Genomic DNA, 21,553 nt, shown 5'->3' with positions numbered 1-21,553 from the left:
GCCGTAATGTATCACCAAGAGGACTATGCTTCTCAGTATAGACTACTGTTTTGCTTCCGCATTTCTACACCTGACCAGTTTTCCAGAGAAAAATAAATATTAATGGGTTGCTCCTGCCATACGTATCTGTAGTTACTAAAGAACAAAAGAACCTATCAGTTGTAGTAGCTATAATTATTTGTCTGCAAATAGCGTAAATACTGATGTAATGTCTTTCAACACACCGTCCTCAGTCACCAATAGAAATATTTGCACTTGTGCCTGTTACACCTCGTGCTGTACTGATTCCTGCACGGAAATGAAAACAAGGAGTGAAAGCACATAGAGAAAAACGTAGATAATGAAGAGAAATTTGATTTAACAACCAGAAAAGCTTAATTTTCTATGTATTTCACCAATTAGGTCACCTCCATGTAATTTCTGTCTGACATAGTTTCATTTTGGACTTCGACATGTTGCCTAACGTGTGTCAGATGAAATGTAAGACCTCGTAAACATGAATTACAATATTAGATATGCTGTATGACGCACGAAGTAATTCTGTACTTCTTTATGATATTTTAGTGCACTATACCGAGACTAGAAGTGTTGTGGCTGTCAATTACGTATCTCTTGCAGTACAAGTTCTGCTGTATTCCCCAGACAACGATTTTCCACTGTCTGGTCTGTTGTGATTCATATCTTGTCAGCAAGAAACTCAAAAACAGGAAGTCAACCAGTGCGTTATTATCCAACAGAGGAGGTGAAATAATTGCCAGTAAGTCGTTACGGTGACGGCGTTTCTGAGAAGTGAAGCAGCTGCCTGCCAAACACGCTACCAGCTCTGAGAAAGGGCCACGCGCGTGGACCACTCGAGGTCGCCGCTACTGCCTACCACTCGCAGGTATATATTACACCGCTGTAGCTGTGTTCGGCACATCACTGGACAGCCACAGTCGATAACCTTTCCCAACAGCCACGATGCAGAAGGGTACTCTCGCCTTGTTTTTGGCGTGCCTTGTGGCGGCTGCTGCCGCGTACACCACGAAGTACGACAATATCGACCTGGACGACGTCCTGCATAACGACCGCCTGCTCAAGAAGTACCACGAGTGCCTGCTCTCTGACAGCGACGCTCCCTGCACCCCCGACGGGAAGGAGCTCAAGGGTGAGTGTAGTTCTTCGACTCAAAATGTATGACAATTACTGCATGGCCTTAATCTTTCTACTCCTCCTCTAAATTCCTTTCGCCTCTACGAATATGTTTCAGTAAGTTTAAGAATGTATCTCATACAACCTCTCGCATTTCATATCACCTCTTACACCAAAATCCGTGAAGTGTCAGTTTCACCTTTTCTCCTGATCGACAGCCACGAGATTTCACTGCTTACATTTCTCGTTTTATCGAAAGAAACAGGTAACATTAGTACTACAAACGTTATTTGCATAAATCTTTGCTTGCTAAAATCTTTCTTGTTTAGACAGATTTGAGAAGATATTAATATTGTACACCGATTTCAGTACTCTATTAATTCCCACTTTAATGCTATCTACACACTGCTTCCATCTAGTGTGATCGTTAAGATCTTGCTTCTTACGTAGGATGCCAGTAGCATCAACATTTCTCTATGTTAGTCTTTATTTTCCACCGTTTTCTTCACATTCCATTTTTCCTTAATTCTTGCATATGTTAACATGAATATTTCTAGGCCTGCATGCGTTTTTGCCCCAGATTAAAAAGTTTTCCTGCAAATCAAAGTATCACGTTGTTCTTGGACATGTTATTTTGTAACAAATTATCTATAGATACAAGATATCACGAAAATTAAAATCTGTTATCTAGAATTTCCACAACCTACATCGAGTTTGTTCTTGGAATCACCACTTCTATCTTCGGTAATGGAGAAACACTTTCGTACCTCATTGACTTCCAATTGCGCAGCCCCTCAACTCGAAACTCAAAACGCCTTATTAGCAAAATTACAACTTATTTGACTGCTTAGATTCGCAAGAGGTACATTATATTCAATTGATTAGTTTACACGCGATCCTCGACACAGCCCTACAAAATGAAGCATAATTGCAGGACGTGTGGAGAGCACGGAGGGACGCAGGGGGACCATCACGACCCACCCACCTCTCAGTAAATGTGTCCTTCAGCGCATCCCGCATTCGGCACATTCCGCACGTTCAAACACCGAGTTTTGGTTTACCCCATATGCTGGATGATGATGTACATCTGCAGCTTGCAGTCTGTCAACACCCGCTTGAGACACTGAAGGACGGTCACTTTGAGGAAAGTGTAAGACACTGGCTAGCCATTTAAAGGTTTTCAACCATCTCATTACGCTTCTTTTTACCTGTGGCGCACTCACGTGCTGATACCGATAATTTAATTCCTCAGTACCTTTGTCTTCTGCGTGCCACGTGACACACTGAGGCTTCTCCTGGTACATTGCTATTTTGATGCACTCCAAATCAGATTTGCTACAAAAGGCAAAGGAAAAACATTAGCAACTGCTAAACGTGTTGCAACAAACGACGATTCTCTACTTCTTATAGTTTCCAAGTTGTGGTGTTTTGAAATGATAGCGTGATTTTGGGACATCCTCCATATCAGCAAGACATTCACATTTACCGATTTCCCGTAATATTCTTTAGTGCCTCAAAGAGTGAATAATTCCGGTTTGCTGTTTGAAGAAAGCAGCGAAAACAACACGCCTAAAACAACAACGTTCATTTTTGTGGAACGTGACTTATCTACTATTGTAACGATTGAGTTGATTGTTAGGGTATATAATATTTATTCAGTAGCACACTCTTTGGTTAATTACAGCTAGATCATGATAATGAGGACTATACTCACAATGAATTATGTCCTAACTAATTAGAAGTCCCATTGTTTTATCAGTTAAACGTTATAAGCTCCACTCTACTGTACATCAAATGTACTCACAAATAATTTCATTTCATAGTATTTTTCTGGTCGTCATTTTTTTTATTGAATTCCGTGTCTGTTAACAGCCGCCATTCCTGATGCGCTGACCAACGACTGTGCCAAGTGCAACGAGAAGCAGAAGGCCGGAGCGGAGAAAGTGATCAGGTTCCTCATCAAGGAGAAGCCCGACCTGTGGACGCCGCTGGAGAACAAGTACGACCCCATCGGCACCTACAGGCAGAAGTACGGCGAGGAGCTCAAGAGGGTCTCCGCCTAAACACCGGGACATCTCTGGCGCTGCACTGTGATAGCTGTAAAGAACTCACAAGGCTGTGTCTCATGTGATACCACTAAAGAACTGTAATTTATTTGATTATTGTTGATGATAGTCGTGTGCCACATCTTATAAAATAAAAGTCTGTTAATCAAAGGAGTTCTGGATTCTCTTCTAAAATTAAAAACGTACAGTAAACGAAAGATCCTCCACAATCCTTTTGTAAGATATTGTAGTTAAAGCTACCTCTCATTAGCGCAAGAAATATAAGAAAAATTTCAAGCCCTTTTTGGGAACAGTTCTCCATAAATGAGATACTTTTTCGTACAATTCCTCATTGTTGTTACCGCGGAAGGGTGTTAGGGGTAAAAGTGCTCATATTGTGATCACAGGTAACTTAATATGTACTAACTTCAATGTTTTAATTATTTATTTTCTGCATGTAAAAGTGTTCCCCCGCCGGGCGGAGTGGCCGCGCGATTTGAGGCGTCATGTCACGGACTGCGCGGCCCCTCCCGCCGGAAGTTCGAGCCCTGCCTTGGGCATGTGTGTGTGTGTTGTTCTTAGCATAAATTAGTTTAAGTAACTTTAAGTAATGTGTAAGTATAGGGATGGATGACTTAAGCAGTTTGGTCCCTTAGGAATTCACACACATTTGAACATTTTTTAATTTGAAGTGTTCCCGCAAACACGTAACACAATCTAATACCTGATGTTTCCTGCAAGGTCGCAAATGCACCACTAAGTGGACTACACCTGTCAGTACAGACAAAACGTTCTGCATCCATGCAGCCACATTTCAGCATCTGACTTTCCGCTAAGGGGAAAATAAACATTAATGGCTAGTTCTTGCCACATGAACTTCGAGGTACTAACAAACCTAAACACACATTACTCTTAAAAGCTCTAATTATTGGTCTGCAAATGAATGAAATACATAGGTTTCGTTGTCGAGTACACTGTCCTCAGTGAACAATTGAAGTATCTGCACTTACATCCCAAAACACACAGTAAAGACAAACTGTTGAAGTTCTAACAAGATGAAAATGCGAAATTTAGAGCCTTAGAAATAATTACATTCATTTATGTTTAAGGAAACTTTTGCAGTGGAAGTCGAGAACTTGACATGGTACTAAATACAGTTATGTTTCATTCGTATATGTAGTGGTGATCAGTATAACACGTAACACAGTAGTAACAACAGTTTTACGTAATGCACTTCCTACACAGCAGACAACACTCCCAGAATGTCTCTTACATGTACCGAATTGACGTCTCCAGGGACACACATCTATTATATTTAGATACACTTGTACAGCTATATTGACAAGCACACAAACGATTATCAAGATGTGTACGTATAAATAACAACACAATCTAATACCTGATGTTTCCTGCAAGGTCGCAAATGCACCACTAAGTTGACTACACCTGTCAGTACAGACAAAACGTTCTGCATCCATGCAGCCACATTTCAGCATCTGACTTTCCGCTAAGGGGAAAATAAACATTAATGGCTAGTTCTTGCCACATGAACTTCGAGGTACTAACAAACCTAAACACACATTACTCTTAAAAGCTCTAATTATTGGTCTGCAAATGAATGAAATACATAGGTTTCGTTGTCGAGTACACTGTCCTCAGTGAACAATTGAAGTATCTGCACTTACATCCCAAAACACACAGTAAAGACAAACTGTTGAAGTTCTAACAAGATGAAAATGCGAAATTTAGAGCCTTAGAAATAATTACATTCATTTATGTTTAAGGAAACTTTTGCAGTGGAAGTCGAGAACTTGACATGGTACTAAATACAGTTATGTTTCATTCGTATATGTAGTGGTGATCAGTATAACACGTAACACAGTAGTAACAACAGTTTTACGTAATGCACTTCCTACACAGCAGACAACACTCCCAGAATGTCTCTTACATGTACCGAATTGACGTCTCCAGGGACACACATCTATTATATTTAGATACACTTGTACAGCTATATTGACAAGCACACAAACGATTATCAAGATGTGTACGTATAAATAACATATTATAGTAGGTTCCAGTTCTAACTCAATGGTTTTAAATGATTGACAGATCTAATACAAAATGTAGCTATGGACTCCCTGAAGTCAAATAACTACGTTTTACAGTAAACGATACTCACAGACTGACGTACGAATGTGAAAGCAAAATAAACCAAATATAGTGCAATGCATTCTTCACGTAACAGCTTATTATGTCAAGATCGCCTAATAAGTACAATGTTCACCTTACCGGCTTCTGAAACTTATTGCCAACGGCAGGCGTGAATACTCCGTTAACATCTTCGCTATGATTATATATATATATATATATATATATATATATATATACAGGGTGATTCAAAAAGAATTCCACAACTTTAAAAATGTGTATTTAATGAAAGAAACATAATATAACCTTCTGTTATACATCATTACAAAGAGTATTTAAAAAGGTTTTTTTTCACTCAAAAAGAAGTTCAGAGATGTTCAATATGGCCCCCTCCAGACACTCGAGCAATATCAACCCGATACTCCAACTCGTTCCACACTCTCTGTAGCATATCAGGCGTAACAGTTTGGATAGCTGCTGTTATTTCTCGTTTAAAATCATCAATGGTGGCTGGGAGAGGTGGCCGAAACACCATATCCTTAACATACCCCCATAAGAAAAAATCGCAGGGGGTAAGATCAGGGCTTCTTGGAGGCGTGCTACAGTTTCATCACTCGTTCTCGGCCGTCCAGAACTTTTCCCTTTGCACAAACACCCATCCTCTGTAAACTGTTTATACCAACGTTTAATACACCACCTATCGGGAGGTTTAACACCATACTTCGTTCGAAATGCACGCTGAACAACTGTCGTCGATTCACTTCTGCCGTACTCAATAACACAAAAAGCTTTCTGTTGAGCGGTCGCCATCTTAGCATCAACTGACGCTGACGCCTAGTCAACAGCGCCTCAAGCGAACAAATGTACAACTAAATGAAACTTTATAGCTCCCTTAATTCGCCGACAGATAGTGCTTAGCTCTGCCTTTTGTCGTTGCAGAGTTTTAAATTCCTAAAGTTGTGGTATTCTTTTTGAATCACCCTGTATATATATATCTCGAGGTTATGCACTGAGAACATCATGAAGTGGTATAAAATATGTCAATGAGTTACTCGTCATGTTGTCACACGTATGGGATGCGGCAGCTGCAGTGCTGTGGAGCAATTGCAGTAGTTCTGTGTGCGACAGAGCGGGACGAGGAATCAGGAAATCGAGGGAAACCAAAGGAAGACACCGCTTCAGGAACTGTCGATAGAAACGTCAGTAGGTGTGGAGCATAAGTTACAAGGACAATAAGTGCCAAGGAAATCCAGCGTGAAATTTCAGAGCAACCACCCCGCATTATGGTTGCCGTTATTTAGGGACATCGTGGAAAGTCTACACAAGAACGGATTGACGGGGATCCAAAGTTCTTTCACTGACAACCGAAAAAAGCACAAAGGGGAAGATTGCACCCTTAATGTGCTATCTCACTGATAAGCATTGAGATACGAACCACAGAGCTGTTGCCCATATCACAACACAGTAATGTGAGACAAATAGTCACGCCTATGAGTGATAACAAACGTAAACGTTCATTGAAGCAAAACTGTATTTCGTGGTAGACCTTCGGAATAAATCCCTTACTGTACATTTTCTTTTTTTTTTTTTTTTCGTACAAGGGGGGTCACAGAAAGTAAGTTACGCGTCATTACCGATTGCCGAACACTTCAAAGTGACAGAGATATATAACACCGTTTTTCAAGCTAGCAACAAGATCTCTGTCAACAGCGGTCGGAACGCTCTACACGTAGGGCCTAGTTCTACAAATCGTTCAGTTCCTCCATGTCATAAACCCGCTCTTTGGTCACGGAGCCATCTGAGAAGCTCTGTGTGAATATCCTCATCTTTGGAAAATATTTCCCCTAAGATTTGTTTTCAGTCTTCCGAAAAGGTGAAAATCGCATGGTGCAATGTCTGGACTTCCGAATAGCATCACCCACGTTTGTACGGCCTTAGTCAAATTGTTGGCGTTATTCCACAACGGCTGGACGCAACACTTCACGTTAGCGCAAGTACAACCATAATTTCACACGGAGTCTGTGTAACTCAGATGTGTCTTTCTATACCGTCCACGTGCCTCCTTAACTTTGGAATACTTTCGCAGCTGCCGTGTCACATCAATCGCGCACTGTGATACACCCGTTACCCGAGCTGCAGCAAAACTGTGTCTGCATAAAACCCAGAACATGTACCCTCTTCTGGCAACGCACCGCACCTGTAGCGGGCGTCGACACGTTAACTTACTTTATGAAGTCCGTGAGTAAATTAGTGATTTTTGGAAACCACCCAACTTGTGCGTCTTCTCCAATTTGTGTTTCTAAAAGTAAAACACTCACTGTAATTCAGCGAAAGAAGTTTTCGTCGACACTACTATTTAGGGAAGAAACAGAAATTAGGGTGTAATGTTCCGGGAGGATCACTGTAGACTCGGTGAGTACTCAGTTTGTCAAGGATGGGGAAGGAAATCAAACAACACGTTTTAAAAGACATCTTCCTGGCATTCGCCGTGGGTGATTTAGTGAAAATAAGTGCAACATAAATCTGGCAGTACGGAGATTACAAGCCCACCCCCTCACAATTGCGCATTTTATGACTTAAGAACTCTGCAGCCTCGCTGTAGTCTGACGTTCACTACAACTGGTGATTGCTTACGATGGAACTAGCAGCACAGTCAAATACAGTCGGCACAGTCCTGTGCAGTTTTGTTGTACACAGTGACCGTAGAGCGCCAAGTGGCCACTGGCTGCACTCGTGATTCCCATACTCAATTAATACAAATAGTAAAGATTGTTTTTACAAAAGCGAATTTATGTAGTGTGGTAAATTGCAGCAGTAACAAAACACGATACTACATTTGTCAATATTTAGGTTTCTGCAACAGCCCTGTATTGTACTCGCGACTATTTAACGTATCAGCTGCTACAATGTAATGTGGAATTGTGGGTTCGGTCGTGACTTAGGGCATTTGGTGAAACACCGCTCAACTTTTCTTATTGGCCAATCCCCGAGAGTAAAATCTAAAACATTCGAAAATGGAAACAATTTGAAGCTAACTTCACAAAGCTAATAAATTTAACTTCAGTAAATGCCTCCCAATTATATCTGCCAAATTATACGATTGGCAACACCTGGTGTAGCGATAAAATTAACTGATGCCAGAAAGAACTTTAAATGAACATTATCACCTTGTCCTGAACATTTTTGTGTTTATGTTGTAATTGGCTGAAGAGCCAACACCGTGTTACGAATGAAGGCCGAAATGCACGCGTTTTAGCTCACGCAGGCTGGCGTGAGGAGGGAATAACAAAACTGACGTGAGGTCTGGAACATAAAAAGGAATGAGAATTCAGAAAGCGGACGTAATTAGTTTGATACTTAACTTAAATCCATTAATGATGAACGTTGCTCTTGACGGTACATGATTCACAATATTATCTGTTCAGAATACATTCTTGTAACTGAATATGGCGCCTTGCAAGGTCGTAGCAAATTACGTAGCTGAAGGCTATAATAATCTGTCGTCTCTGCAAATGAGAGCGTATGTAGACAGTGAACCATCGCTAGCACTAGCAAAGTCGGCTGTACAACTGGGGCGAGTGCTAGGGAGTCTCTCTAGACTAGACCTGCCGTGTGGCGGCGCTCGGTCTGCAATCACTGATAGTGGCGACATGCCGGTCCGACGTATACTAACGGACCGCGGCCGATTTAAAGCCTACCATCTAGCAAGTGTGGTGTATGGCGGTGACACCACAGTTTATCTGTACAACTCCCGTAATAGTCGATTTTAGAGATGTTAGCAGTTTCTAGAGATGTCCGTACTTATTCTGCAGAACTACGTACGGTGGTAATCACTACCGTAATATCTGCACCCTTGATGAATTTCAAACGCATTTCATCATTTGTCAGTACGTCAGTATCACGATTCTTTACAATTCTATGATTCCTCGCAATTCTCTTCAAAACGAATCCCACTCTTCATTATTAGTAAATTGTGATCGAGCTTATATTTCCACTTGGATACGCCCTACAATGCAGTACCTGATTTGGGAGTCTCTCTCTGACCAAGATGTAATGCAGCTGGAATCTTCCCGTCTCTCCAGATTTACCCCATGTATGCCTCCTCCTCTCGCGATTCTTGAACAAAATACTCGCTATTTCTAGTTGAAATTTATTGATGAACTGAATACGTCTGTATCTTCTCTCGTTCTCACTACCAAGCCTACATTCTCCCGAAACTCGTCCATCTCTGTCTTGCCCTCCTAGCGCTTTCCAGTCTTCCATGATTATTACATTTTCGCCTCCCTTTATATCGTGAATTATCTGTTCAGTGCCATATTTTCTCAGCCCCTTTACCTCATCCTTGTGACCTGGGCACTTATACCTGATACTGTTGTTGGCGTAGTACTGCTGTCGATTCTGCTGAGAATAACCGCATCACTCAACTGTTCGCAGTAACTCACCCTCTGCCCTACGTTCCTATTTATAACGCATCCTATACCTGTTATATCGTTTTCTGTTCCTCTTCATGTGACGAGGAATGAGAAATTAATTCGAAATCTTTTGCTAGTGGAGAAAATCTGCTAAGTAGTAATGAACATGACCTTTTGCAGAAAAACTTCATATGCCTATACAGTAATGTGAAGTTTTGTTCGCTACATTCGTGCCAAATCGATTTCTGAACGCCATCATAAATGACTCTGGAGGGAGAATAGTCAGAATGTCTATGAAACGTCAAAAACATTACAACTGAAGTGGCAGAAGAAACCATTCCTATAATTTTTGCTACACGGAAACATCACGCTCCCAAACATCAGAATATTCAACACAGACCTCCTTCGAAGACGATGTTATTACATCAAAGTAAATTATTCAACTGTAAGAACAAGTAATGGAATCTCTCTGTGCACAATTATTATGTGATAAGGAAAATACCTTTCACAATAAGGAAAAAAAATCATAACTCATACAAATAAAGAGAAGAACGGAAATCAAAAATTTTGAAATCTGTATTGGATCCAGGTTCTTAAAAAAAGACATTCTTGAGTTTTGTCATGGTGCCACTGAATGGACATTGAAAGAAGGAACTAGATGGAAAATATTTCTTCTCAGATACTTAGTAGTTCATATCATTTTATGTACGGATTTAGTCCGAGTTTACACTTATTTTCGATCATTAATATTCCATAATACACACATCAAAAAAAGTTTTTCAAAACCCCTGTTCCCAGAACTCCTGAAGATAGACGTTGACTGTGGAAATTGTATCACGGACACAGTCCCTTAGACTGTTCAGAGATGCCACTAAACAACCGTGCTTGAGCAGCGCTTATTTGACGAAGGGGGTCCGACAGCAAATCAGTGACAGTCATTCCTCCAGGAAGGAAGTACACGGCTCGTGGTGTCTGTAGTTCAACCATGACTAGACGTCGAAGTCGTGCATATCTTGTGAATGACTTCTTTCTGGATAACGACATCGCTCGACTAGAGTGGCCAGCATGTTCTCCAGACATGAACCCTAATGAAAATACCTGGGATAGATCGAAAAGGGCTGTTTATGGACGACTTGACCCACCAACCACTCTGAGAAATCTACGCCGAATGGCCGTTGAAGAGTGGGAGAATCTGGACCAACAATACCTTGATCAACTTGTGGATAGTATGCCACGACGAATACAGGCATGCATCAGTACAAGAGGACGTGCTACTGGCTATTAGAGGTACCGGTGTGTACAGCAATCTGGACCACCACATCTGAAGGCTCGCTCTATGGTGGTACATCATGCAATGTGTGGTTTTCATGAGCAATAAAAAGGTCAGTAATAGTGTTTATGTTGATCTCTATTCCAATTTTCTGTACAGGCTCCGCAACTCTCGGAAATGAGGTGATGCGAAACTTTGTATTTGGACAGCGCTTCAGAGGCTATGACATGCAAATTACATGCAAAAAATTAAGAATAAAGATTATAATTAAGGCGTATATGATTCGAAGTAGAGTAGCATGGAGAGCTGCATCATATCAGTCTCAGGACTGAGGACCACAACAACAACAACATGATTCTAAGACGAACTTCTCGCTGCTTGGGATCCTTCTGATGTTAGGCGGTAACTATTTACAGAGTAGCATGTGTCGCAGCGTTGCTTTAAATGGTAAACTGGAGACGAGATGACAAGTACAGTTGCGAGGTGCCGGGGCTAGCAGTGTATTTAACACTAAATTCTTGAATCTACATCTGTAAATGATGCTCTAAGCCCCCCCTTATTCTAACTCCGACTTTTGCTGTTGCACAAGGATGAAACAAAATATACGCGCACTGACTGTAATCAGCCCTGCAAGTGGAGTAGAAAAGAGTTTGGCACCTGCAATAATTTAATTTGATAAATAAGTTAAATAAAGGAAAGTTTCATTAACCTAGTGAGGAATGATAGGTTTACTTTACCGATTAACAGAATGAAAGTTCTGTGCAAAATAACAATATGATTTATTACGACTAAACACAAAATACTAAACCAAAACACATGACACATTTACAATACATTAAATTGGCTCGAATTGGAAACACAAACAAACGCTATAAAGGTGAAGTTGTCCCTAACTTAGATCATGAGGTTTAAGACGAAGTGGCATGTGGAGCCAATTCCTTTCCACTCAAATCTCGAGAGAGACACACAGCTAACCTAACAGTAATTGCTGCTACTCAAGACAGAACAAAGTTAGAAAAGGATGAACAGGCGCGCTCTGCTGAGCTCTGATTATCACCTAGGAAAATCCCTATTTGCCGGTGCTGCGGACGTACATTATCAAACTGTCTTCTTATCTCCCAGAACACGATCTGGCGTACCGCAGGCGAGGGCTGGTTGCTTCGACGTCCTCGACCGAAAGGTGACTGCCGACTACCCACAAGAGCACCCGTACAGGCCGAACGCCGAACATTCCCGCCCCCACGACAGAGGCCGTGGTTACGTTCCAATCAGCAACTCGAAAACCGGCGGAAATTCCACTCCATTGCCGGAGCACTACCATTCCACCAATGGAGATTCTTGGCGCCAATTTCTGTGCTGATTTTGCAGAAAGTGCGGGAATTTTCCCGCCACAACTGCGTGGGTACACAAGTCATTCCCACGCCTCGCTGGTAGCCCGCCAGAAAGTGTTTTCGCAAAGTTTCTCCGAAGTAACGGAACCTCTAGCCCAGCCGCTACTTCACACCCCAGCGGGCGTGTCTCTTGACAATGTCGGCGTCTGCAAAGCATTCACTCGACTGCCTCACACACGTCGGCTTAACTCTCTCCAGTTCCACAGAGCCCGCCTGTCACCGGACCACCCGGGTGACGAGAGACGCTGCGTGGGAAGTCCGCGTGTTAAGGAAAAGCAAACCTTCCACCGCATGCAACTAGAGAGGAGAATCGTAAGATAGAAATATGAGAGGGGGCTCATGCCACCTCTCACAGTCTCTAAAAACCAGATGCCTGTAAGGTCTCTTCATAGGTTCAATAAATTTGGATGACATATTTATGGAATTTTGTCTTATACTAAAACTAAATGAAAAAGTGATAAAAAAGCTGAACTTATTTAATGACTAAAGCGTTTGTAAAACAATTACTACACAGTACGTGGCGTAATGATGCGATCCCTAAGTAGTAAGTCTGTAAATGATTCATCGTTAACGACGCATTCTCAGTCACCGGCAAAAAAACAGGTACCATTCTCAGTACTTACCAATTAAATAATTTTGCAACAATCACAGTGTTACTCACTTTTATAGGCGACTCCGTGAATAGAACGTGCACTATCAGCAGAATAGGAAAAACTGAGTGGACCTAAATACTGTTTACTTAGCTCATCGCATATAAGTGCTGATTCTTGACACATTTGTTACGTGGCTGGAGATAGGTGGTAAAATGGAATACAAAATTCGATATGTTTGTTTACGTGATACGTGTTCGGAGTTGTTGCTCAAAATGATACCACCTTCTTTTGCGCTACACCCTGTCAACGTGAATTAAGACAGGTAATAGATACTGTGTATAAAATGCTGTTTCGTAAAGCATTGTAGACTGCTTATCTTCATGTTGTCTTTACCAATAACTTAGGTACGTAACATAAATGTAGCAGGAAGTGAAACACAGCTACAGAATTCCGTGGCTATAGAACAGCGGCCCACTTGCATGCTTACCGAGGTCTTATTACAGGGCGATACATTTAAAAAAGAATAACTACGTCAGCATATGAGAAAGAAGAGCCATTTCTTATTAAAGTAATGTACTTCAAAATATACTCACCTCTTGATTTGTGTGAAGACATGGCACTGATGTAAAGTTCAGAACCTAGTCTAACCTTGCACGGTGGGTAATTACTAACTAATGTAATCGCAGTTCAGTACGGACTATAGTTGGAGAGTTTAAGTTCTGTCTTTCAGTATATAAACAACTTAACTACCATATCGACTAACCTCCAACAGTTGGCGTTAACTATCCGACTGCTGGAACTGGTCGGCAACTGAAGACTGCAGATTAGAACTATCCGATCACCGTAGGCAACCGAAACCGATGACAACTTTAAATGTAGAGAACTGGCCGAGTATAGTGGTGCGGCCGCTTACATCGAATGGTTCCAGCGTACTCCGCCAACTGATAGCGTATTTGTATAGCTACCCAGAGTCCCATCTGTGTCTACACTTTAATAGGAAATGTTCACAGCCATAAGTCTCAGTATTGTGCAACCATGTGAAGCAAGCAGGCAATCATGCCACGGAGACGCACTCGTGCTTCCTACAGGCATCTGAGCGAGTTTGAATGGGGTGAAATTACGGGCTTCCAAGTGGCAGTATGGTCCTTTTGGAGAATTAACACACAAGGGGGACGTGCTGCATCATAGTGTAACAATGTTGTTATTAGTGGTCACGTGAACATTTTCACACCCGTAAACGAGGTTCGGAACGCGCACGCCAGGATAGTCGTATTGTAAGGACAGCAGTGGACGATCGTGCATCTGCCACAGAGAGAGGCTTTGTGAGACCAGTCGTGTCACCACGAACAGCTGCGAACAGGTTATTAGGAGTAGGACTACGGGAAAGCACATCTCCAGCCCGTCTTCCACTCACACCAAAGCTTAGACGAACTGGTGTCATCAGAAGATCACTTGGAAGATGGAGTGTCTCGCAGTGGTCTTCAGTGACGAAAGTTGATTCTACCTGCACGCAAGTGGTAGTACGTTGCAAAGAAGATGTAGACTTCGCTGTCTCGTAGAGCTCGAAGAGTGAAATCATTCAAGACGCACTGGTCCCATCCTACCCTTACGGTATGGGGTGCCAAAAGCAACAGCTCTCGTTCCCCTTCGGTGTTACTGGAGGGGACGCTGACCAGACCGCACTGTGTGGAGAATGTTGTTAGACCCGTTCTTTTCCTTTCTTGCAATAGGATAATGCTCGCCTGAACACTGTCCATGGAACTCAACGTGGTCAATAAGACATGCATCACCACCCCTGACCAGCACGATATCCGAACCTGTCTCCAATCGAGAAATGACTCGTACGACTCGTCAACCAACAATTCTTATAGAACTACGTGAACAGGTCCAGCAGGCATGGGGTAACGTACCCCAAGACAGTATTCGGCACCTGTACGATCGACTGGATGCCAGAGTCATGCTAATAGAAGTGTGTCAGCATGGGTCGATACCTGGTACCTGAGATCCACTTGTACTATTGCTCTGTAAATGTAATCATTTCATGTATCCCATATTAAGGGGTCATATCACCGAAGTTCAGCACTGTCGGGCGTGGCCGGCAGTTGGATGGGTGACCATCCTGGCCGCAATGAGCTGTTGCTATTTTTCGGGGTGCACTAAGCCTTGTGGTGCAAATTGAGGAGGTAAATGACCGAATAGTAGCGGCCTCGGTCACAGAAAGCATCATAACAACCGAGAGAGCAGTGCGCTGACCACACGCCCCTCTTATCCGCATTCTCAGCTGAGGATGACACGGCGGTCGGATGGTCCTCATAGGCCACTTGTTGCCTGAAGACGCGGTGCTATATGCACAGTTGCAACAATAGATCTTCAGTGAATTGGAAACCTCTAAAAGTATATTAATTTTTTTCCCAGCTGTGTATTTAGCGGATCCACTCACAGAAAAAAGTAACATAATGAAAGTCTGTGAGCGATATCGCGTTCCTGGTCGCCTTCGATGCAGTGGCGCATGCACTGGCAGCTCCCTCTGTCGCGGCTGACTGGTGCCGCATGGCGTCGTGCGTAGCGAAGGTTCCGATCGAGTCACTGATTGAAGAACTGTGGGTGCATTCAGTGCCTGGGTCCAGAGCTCGGCGGAGCCGTCCTAAATACCCAGGCCACGATAAAATACTGATGGTAACGCTGTCTACTGCGTCTGACGTGGACGCAGAAGTACCCTATTTAGGTGTTTACAGGTTCGAGTGGTGCGCGTTTACTAGACAGTGTAAACACGTTCTTCAAGAACTACCTTTCCTACAGCACAGAAAAATCATAAACTGGGAGATGTGTGAGGAAACAGTTGATATCAAAGATGATAATATTACTTTTTTATAAATATATGTCTCTATATGTATCATCTTCTCATGATGGAAAAAATACCTAAAGCGTAGTCCTGAAGCGTAGTTCTAAGACCTATGGCATATATTTTACGTGATATGAGCATTTCTTTTTCCTTTTTATATTATTTTAGTCATCAGCTTTCTGACTGGTCTCATGGGGCCCGAACCAAATACCTCTCCCGTGCCAACCACTTCATCTCAGAGTATCATTTGCAACCTACATCCTCAGTTATGTGCTGGATGTGTTCCTGTTCTTTCCTCTACACTTTTGCCCTCAACAGCTCAACCTAGTGTCATAGAAGTAATTCTCTGATCTCCTAACAGATGTATCATCCTATTCGCCACTGTTTTCCGTGTATTCCTCTTCTCGCCGATTCTGCAGAGAATGTCCTCAATCTTTACCTAACCAGTCCATATAAATTTTCAACACTGTTCTATAGGACCATATTCTCAGATGCTTCGATTCTTTTCGGTGCTGGTTTTCCCACAGTCCTTCTAATAAGACCAGCCAGCCGAACCATATCAGAGAGGAGAAACGTTAATCTGTAAAAATAATCATTGCCTTCTCGGACAGCATCAGATGGACATTTTAACCCTCCTAAGCTTGGCAACCTCACCAGCAGAGAAAGGCAGTACAAAAGTCTTCCTCCATGCAGTTCACACCGTACCGTAAAACAGATCGGTCAGGGTGCGTTGTTTCTCCTTCCGGTCGTATTTTTACGTACGTTTCCCATTCCGAATAAGGTCTACGCTCTTTGGCGGCGTGTGTGCTATTTTGATATCTAATAACACATTAGACTTGTGTGCCAAATAGGGTTTCGAATCCGAACTTATGTACTGGATTTGGATTCGAATCCGGAACGTTACCTTTAGCGGTAAATTCTCTTAACGGTAGAGACCTTCCTCGTCATTTAGACCTTAGTAACTTACTGTTATCGATTTCTTCCTCGATAGAATCTGGCTACGTCTGAATTTAAGACATGCGCGGAAATACGGTATAACCCTCACATGTAAGAAATTAGAGACAAGTGCTGCCATCTGTTTCTGGGTGCCGGAACTACCAAAATTGACGTTGGTCGCAACCCTAAATATAACATTGTAATATTGTAGTGTAATACAACCCAGAGAAATTCTTGCGTTTCGCTAGATGTGATTTCTGTATCGTCAAAAACGGGCCAACCTTCCGCTACACTCCGGCTTCCTTCCAGCCGAAAGACGCTGAAGAGCTGAATAGCCGGATAGCCAATACAGTGCCATGTGATAAACAGACGACAGGTAATTAATTGTAGTGTGAAAAGAATGCGGTCTGAGGTGGATTATATTGGAATTAATGAAAGCGTAAACACGAAATATAATCGTATTGTAATATTTAATATTAATAACTTTATCAACTTGGTTCACAGTGTTTGAAGTGTTCAGTTGACACATTAATACAGAGTACAAATACCAGTATTGCACATGGTGGATGTAAACATGGGAAACGTTGACGAAAGTGTGAAAAATTGGTGAAAATTATCGGAAGAGGAAGCCTAATCGATAGAATCAGCGCAAAGAAGTTGAGAAGAACAAGCGAATAGTGGTTAAAAGTACAGTAATCAGAAGGGTGTAGTGTGAAAGGCAAAATCACAAGGTTCAAATTGAGCCTATGGGAGAAAATACTCCAATATTTTACCTGCAGGTACTCGGGAGAAGTGGTTTCGTAATTTCAGAAATGTAAGTACAATGCTCTCCAAAATTCATATATATTTGCATGTATGAATATGAATCCTGTTAAACGGAGGTATACTGATTATCCAGAGAGGAGTAGGCGGCAGACAACCAACATCTGTAAGGTTACTGTAGGTGAAGTATACGTTAAGATTTGTCAGAAAGCTTGACTAGCAATCTTCGGTATCTGCAACGGACGCCTATCTAACGTAATGCAACAAAAGAAAAGATATGTAAGTCCTGAATTTTGTTTCTGTATTTCATTAGGCAACAAAACACCACACGTACATTCACAATGACGGATTAAACGCTGCACATTTTATTTAACGTGGATAAGCGAGGGAGACGTAACAGTCACCCAAATAAATGCAGCGAGGAGTACCAGCAATTTGCATGGGCACATGTACGAGTAAATACGCAGTTACCCTACACAGTCAAGTCACTACTCCATGAAAAAGTATTTGACATATTTGTGTGCAGGTGGAAGCATTAGCTTGATGTAAAGTCTTTATCAAGATAAGCACAAAGACAGCAACAAGGCACCTCTTAGCGTTGGAGTGGCACCTGTGAAGTTTGTTATCACCTTAATACTCAAATTTCATGTGAGATAAACGGTCAGGAAGCCAAAGAACTAGAAGAAAACCTGAACGTCATAAAAGTGTAAAAAAGTAAATCATAACAACTGAAATGAAAAGTGCATAAATAAATTATCCTTCGATTTGTTCTTTCCTTGTTGAAATGATGGGATGTGATGCATGTGAAGATTTGAAATTAAAAGTTCAGGAAGAAACTAAAAACGAAGATGGGTAGAATTTCTCTTCAATCCGGCAAGTGACTTAAAACTATAATTAGGTAGCTCTCAAAACACCGAGTGAATTTATTGCAACATCTCTTCTGTGTAATGTGATTTTTTTCTCTTCTTTTAACAAATGGTGATATAGTGCTAGCATCTTATAAGACAGTAGTGGATAAAACGTCTCGCAGCCATCACCTAGAAGTCTTTTATCTTTTAGTGCAGCTGGAAATGTTGTTAGATCGAGCAGTTCGATTTATCCTACACTATTCGACCAAAAAAAAAAAAAAAAAGTAAAGGCCATAGAAGACGTGGCCATATATTAATATAAGATCTTACACCTACACACTGTCAGCGGGAATATGCAAACGATTAAGGCTGCAGTAATCTCAGACAGATAGAACCGTTTAACGGTGGCTTTTTATTGTTATTTATTATTATTGGATTTTGAAATTAGTATTTAATCTTATATTATTTGCGTTTTAAAATGTTTGAACTTAAATGCAAGTCTGTACCAAATTAAGATTATCTTTTGCTAAATGAGTTGACAATTAAAGAAAGAAAATTACCTACTTTAAAAAGTATGTAAAAAATTTTTAAATATAGACATTTGAATTCGATTCGATACCACCATAATTATTAATGATTGATATTTTTTAGCTAAGCTCCTCTACCGGGATTGTCTGTTGGCGAGTATAATTTTGGGACGTGATTTACACCTAAAAGTTATCGGACTTCGTTTTGTGAAAATTGAAATTTTACATGCAGGTTCTATTCTGAAAGCAAACCAAACGTATTACACTGATTGGTGCAGATAATAGGCGATCATTCACTAACAGACTTCCCCACACAAAGTAAGTCAAAATTCACAAAAAAGGTGAGGAGAAAAGGTATGATTAGCCGTAGTAACAAATGCAACGAAATTAAATAGTTGGGGAAAATGAGCACAAATAGCCAAATCTCTACGTAACATAGAGCAAGCAATATGTTTTATGACCGTAACAGACAATGGCTGCAATGGAAAAGAAAGAACAAAAAATTGCTTAAATTACATAGATAATCCAATTACAGAGATACTAATTTCATTGTAATCGCAGTGTGTATTGTCAGCGATAAAATGGTCTCAGCGCTTCTGCGCGAAAACACACAGTCATGAAATCCACTAACAGTTGGGGCAACACTTCAACGGCCACAACAGAGCACGAATGTTGTTCGCATTCATGCCTACTGTGGTTACCAGACAGGGTAGGGTATGTACAGGGCGTGAACACAGCGCCATATGCCGAATATCACTGTGTAGGGTACGGAGATGTTGCGTACACATGCGAGACAGCATTATCAGCATCTCACACAATTTGAAAGCGGTCTAATGGTGCGTCTCTATTTAGCCAGCTTGTCGAATCGTATTGTGTCCAGATTACTGGAGTGGTTTGATGTGATAGTGACGCGATTTAGGACTGGATGGGAATGTGATGGCAGTGTGGCGTGTGTGTGCGCGCGCGCGCGCGCGCGCGCGTGTGTGTGTGTGTGTGTGTGTGTGTGTGTGTGTGTGTGTCGGCTGGATGTGGATGGTGGTTCAAGTCTGGTGGGCACAGGTCGGCGTCGGTCGATTGCGACAACTCCGATCTGTAACTCTTGAAACAAACTCCTCGCTTTGTTTGGTTAGTTTCAGATACTATCTACCTTTAACAGATTTCCGCGTATCGATGGAGCAGCACGTTGGAATGTAGAAGCGGCCCTCGCCTATAATTAAAGCAATGATGTTCGAAGGATGTCTGTCTTCTTTACTGCCACACGCAGCGACTGCACCACTCGGTACCGCAACAACTCCCTTTATCTGAAACAATAAACCAAATACCCTACACGTGTTCGCGACGGGCATGTAAGCTTTCGCGAAACTTGATAACAATAGTTCTTTATGCCCGGTTGGCAAATGAATGTTCAAACCTAGATAATATGACATCTCGAATCATAAGTTCCACCATTCAAGCCGATGCCACATTATAGTCTTGCGAAGATGTTGATTTGTGAAGTATTATAGCGTCGTTAAGGCTTCGCTACAGTGCTAATTCAACAACTCCTACGCCGTAGATACAGAGGTAAGGCATTTTCTAAACGACGTACACAATGCGTCGTATTTCGATGTAAACTTATTGTTCCCCGTTAATAATGTCACTAAATCTCCTTTAACTTCGGCGTTCTCTCAAGAAATAATTATTTCACAGTTGTACAGTAAAGTTCCATTTAATGATGTAGCTGACACGAAGCAATAAAGTTATATCTGAGTTTATTGAACTTCTGAATAATTTAACCATTGCACTTGAAAACACACCGATGTGTCATTCAGAGAACTGAAGCTATTTGCATGAGTAATTATGACACTGACTACAGCTTCCGACAACACTGCGTATCTGCGAATTCTTCGTGATCGCGTGTAGATGTTTCCTACTCAAGGCTATTTGTAGAGTTTATGTCGGCGGTTGGTATGTTGCTGTATATTTCAATGTTCGTGACTATCACAGATAGCGACGATTAAGTCTCAGAATTGATTAAGTATCACACGACTTATATTTCCTTCACCTATAATATCCGTTCCGTTGTCTGGCTAAACGGTAACTGTTATCTTACATCTGTTCAGAATTCTGACTAGTACGTGAAGACGATACTGGGTAAATCTTTAAAACTCCAGATAGGTCTGAAACTATTTAGTAGCGGTCAATATGCGTACTGTCATCGCAACGTCTACAAGAGAGCGAATTAACATTTTCCATTGAAGTTTTACATTGTAGTCGCAGCGAACTTAGAGCTCGATGCGGCTACAACTCTCTTCTTGGATAAATGTTATCTGTGATCACTTTAGCTTGCCTTGGTGTTAATCTTCGTAAGGCATGTATTTTGAATTCTTTATTTAAAGTTTCGTGCTTCGTATCATCTGATAGTCTTTCATTTAGTTCTTTCCTAGTAATAAATGTTGTTAGTTACATAGTATTTCTGTTATCAAGCTTTCAATAATGTTAATATTTTGTAGTCAGTAGCTCCCGTCAAGGTCAGAATAACTAATTTTTTTTATATCTTTTGCTACCAAAGGGATGTCATTAGGGGCTCTAGATATTTGGTGTGTTACAGCAGGCATACTCATCGTCTAGGTTTCGGTCGGCCACATATGTCCACCACATGCAAGAAG

The 21,553-nt window shown here is 41.5% G+C and overlaps 2 protein-coding genes across 2 annotated transcripts in view; both read left to right on the top strand.

Annotated features, from left to right (window-relative positions):
• Positions 1-21,553, top strand: part of LOC126263723 (allergen Tha p 1-like) — a 201,073-nt gene that overhangs the window by 77,745 nt on the left and 101,775 nt on the right. The window lies entirely within an intron of this gene.
• Positions 830-3,332, top strand: LOC126263726 (allergen Tha p 1-like). Its single transcript, XM_049960883.1, has 2 exons — positions 830-1,147; positions 3,004-3,332. Exons 1-2 carry the CDS (start codon positions 961-963, stop codon positions 3,192-3,194), a joined length of 378 nt encoding a protein of 125 aa, XP_049816840.1. The 5' UTR covers positions 830-960; the 3' UTR covers positions 3,195-3,332.

The sequence above is a fragment of the Schistocerca nitens genome, chromosome 6, assembly GCF_023898315.1.
Source record: "Schistocerca nitens isolate TAMUIC-IGC-003100 chromosome 6, iqSchNite1.1, whole genome shotgun sequence".
Classification (NCBI taxonomy): domain Eukaryota; kingdom Metazoa; phylum Arthropoda; class Insecta; order Orthoptera; family Acrididae; genus Schistocerca; species Schistocerca nitens.
Note: the sequence above shows the minus strand (reverse complement) of the source record. Positions and strands in the feature narration are given on the sequence as shown.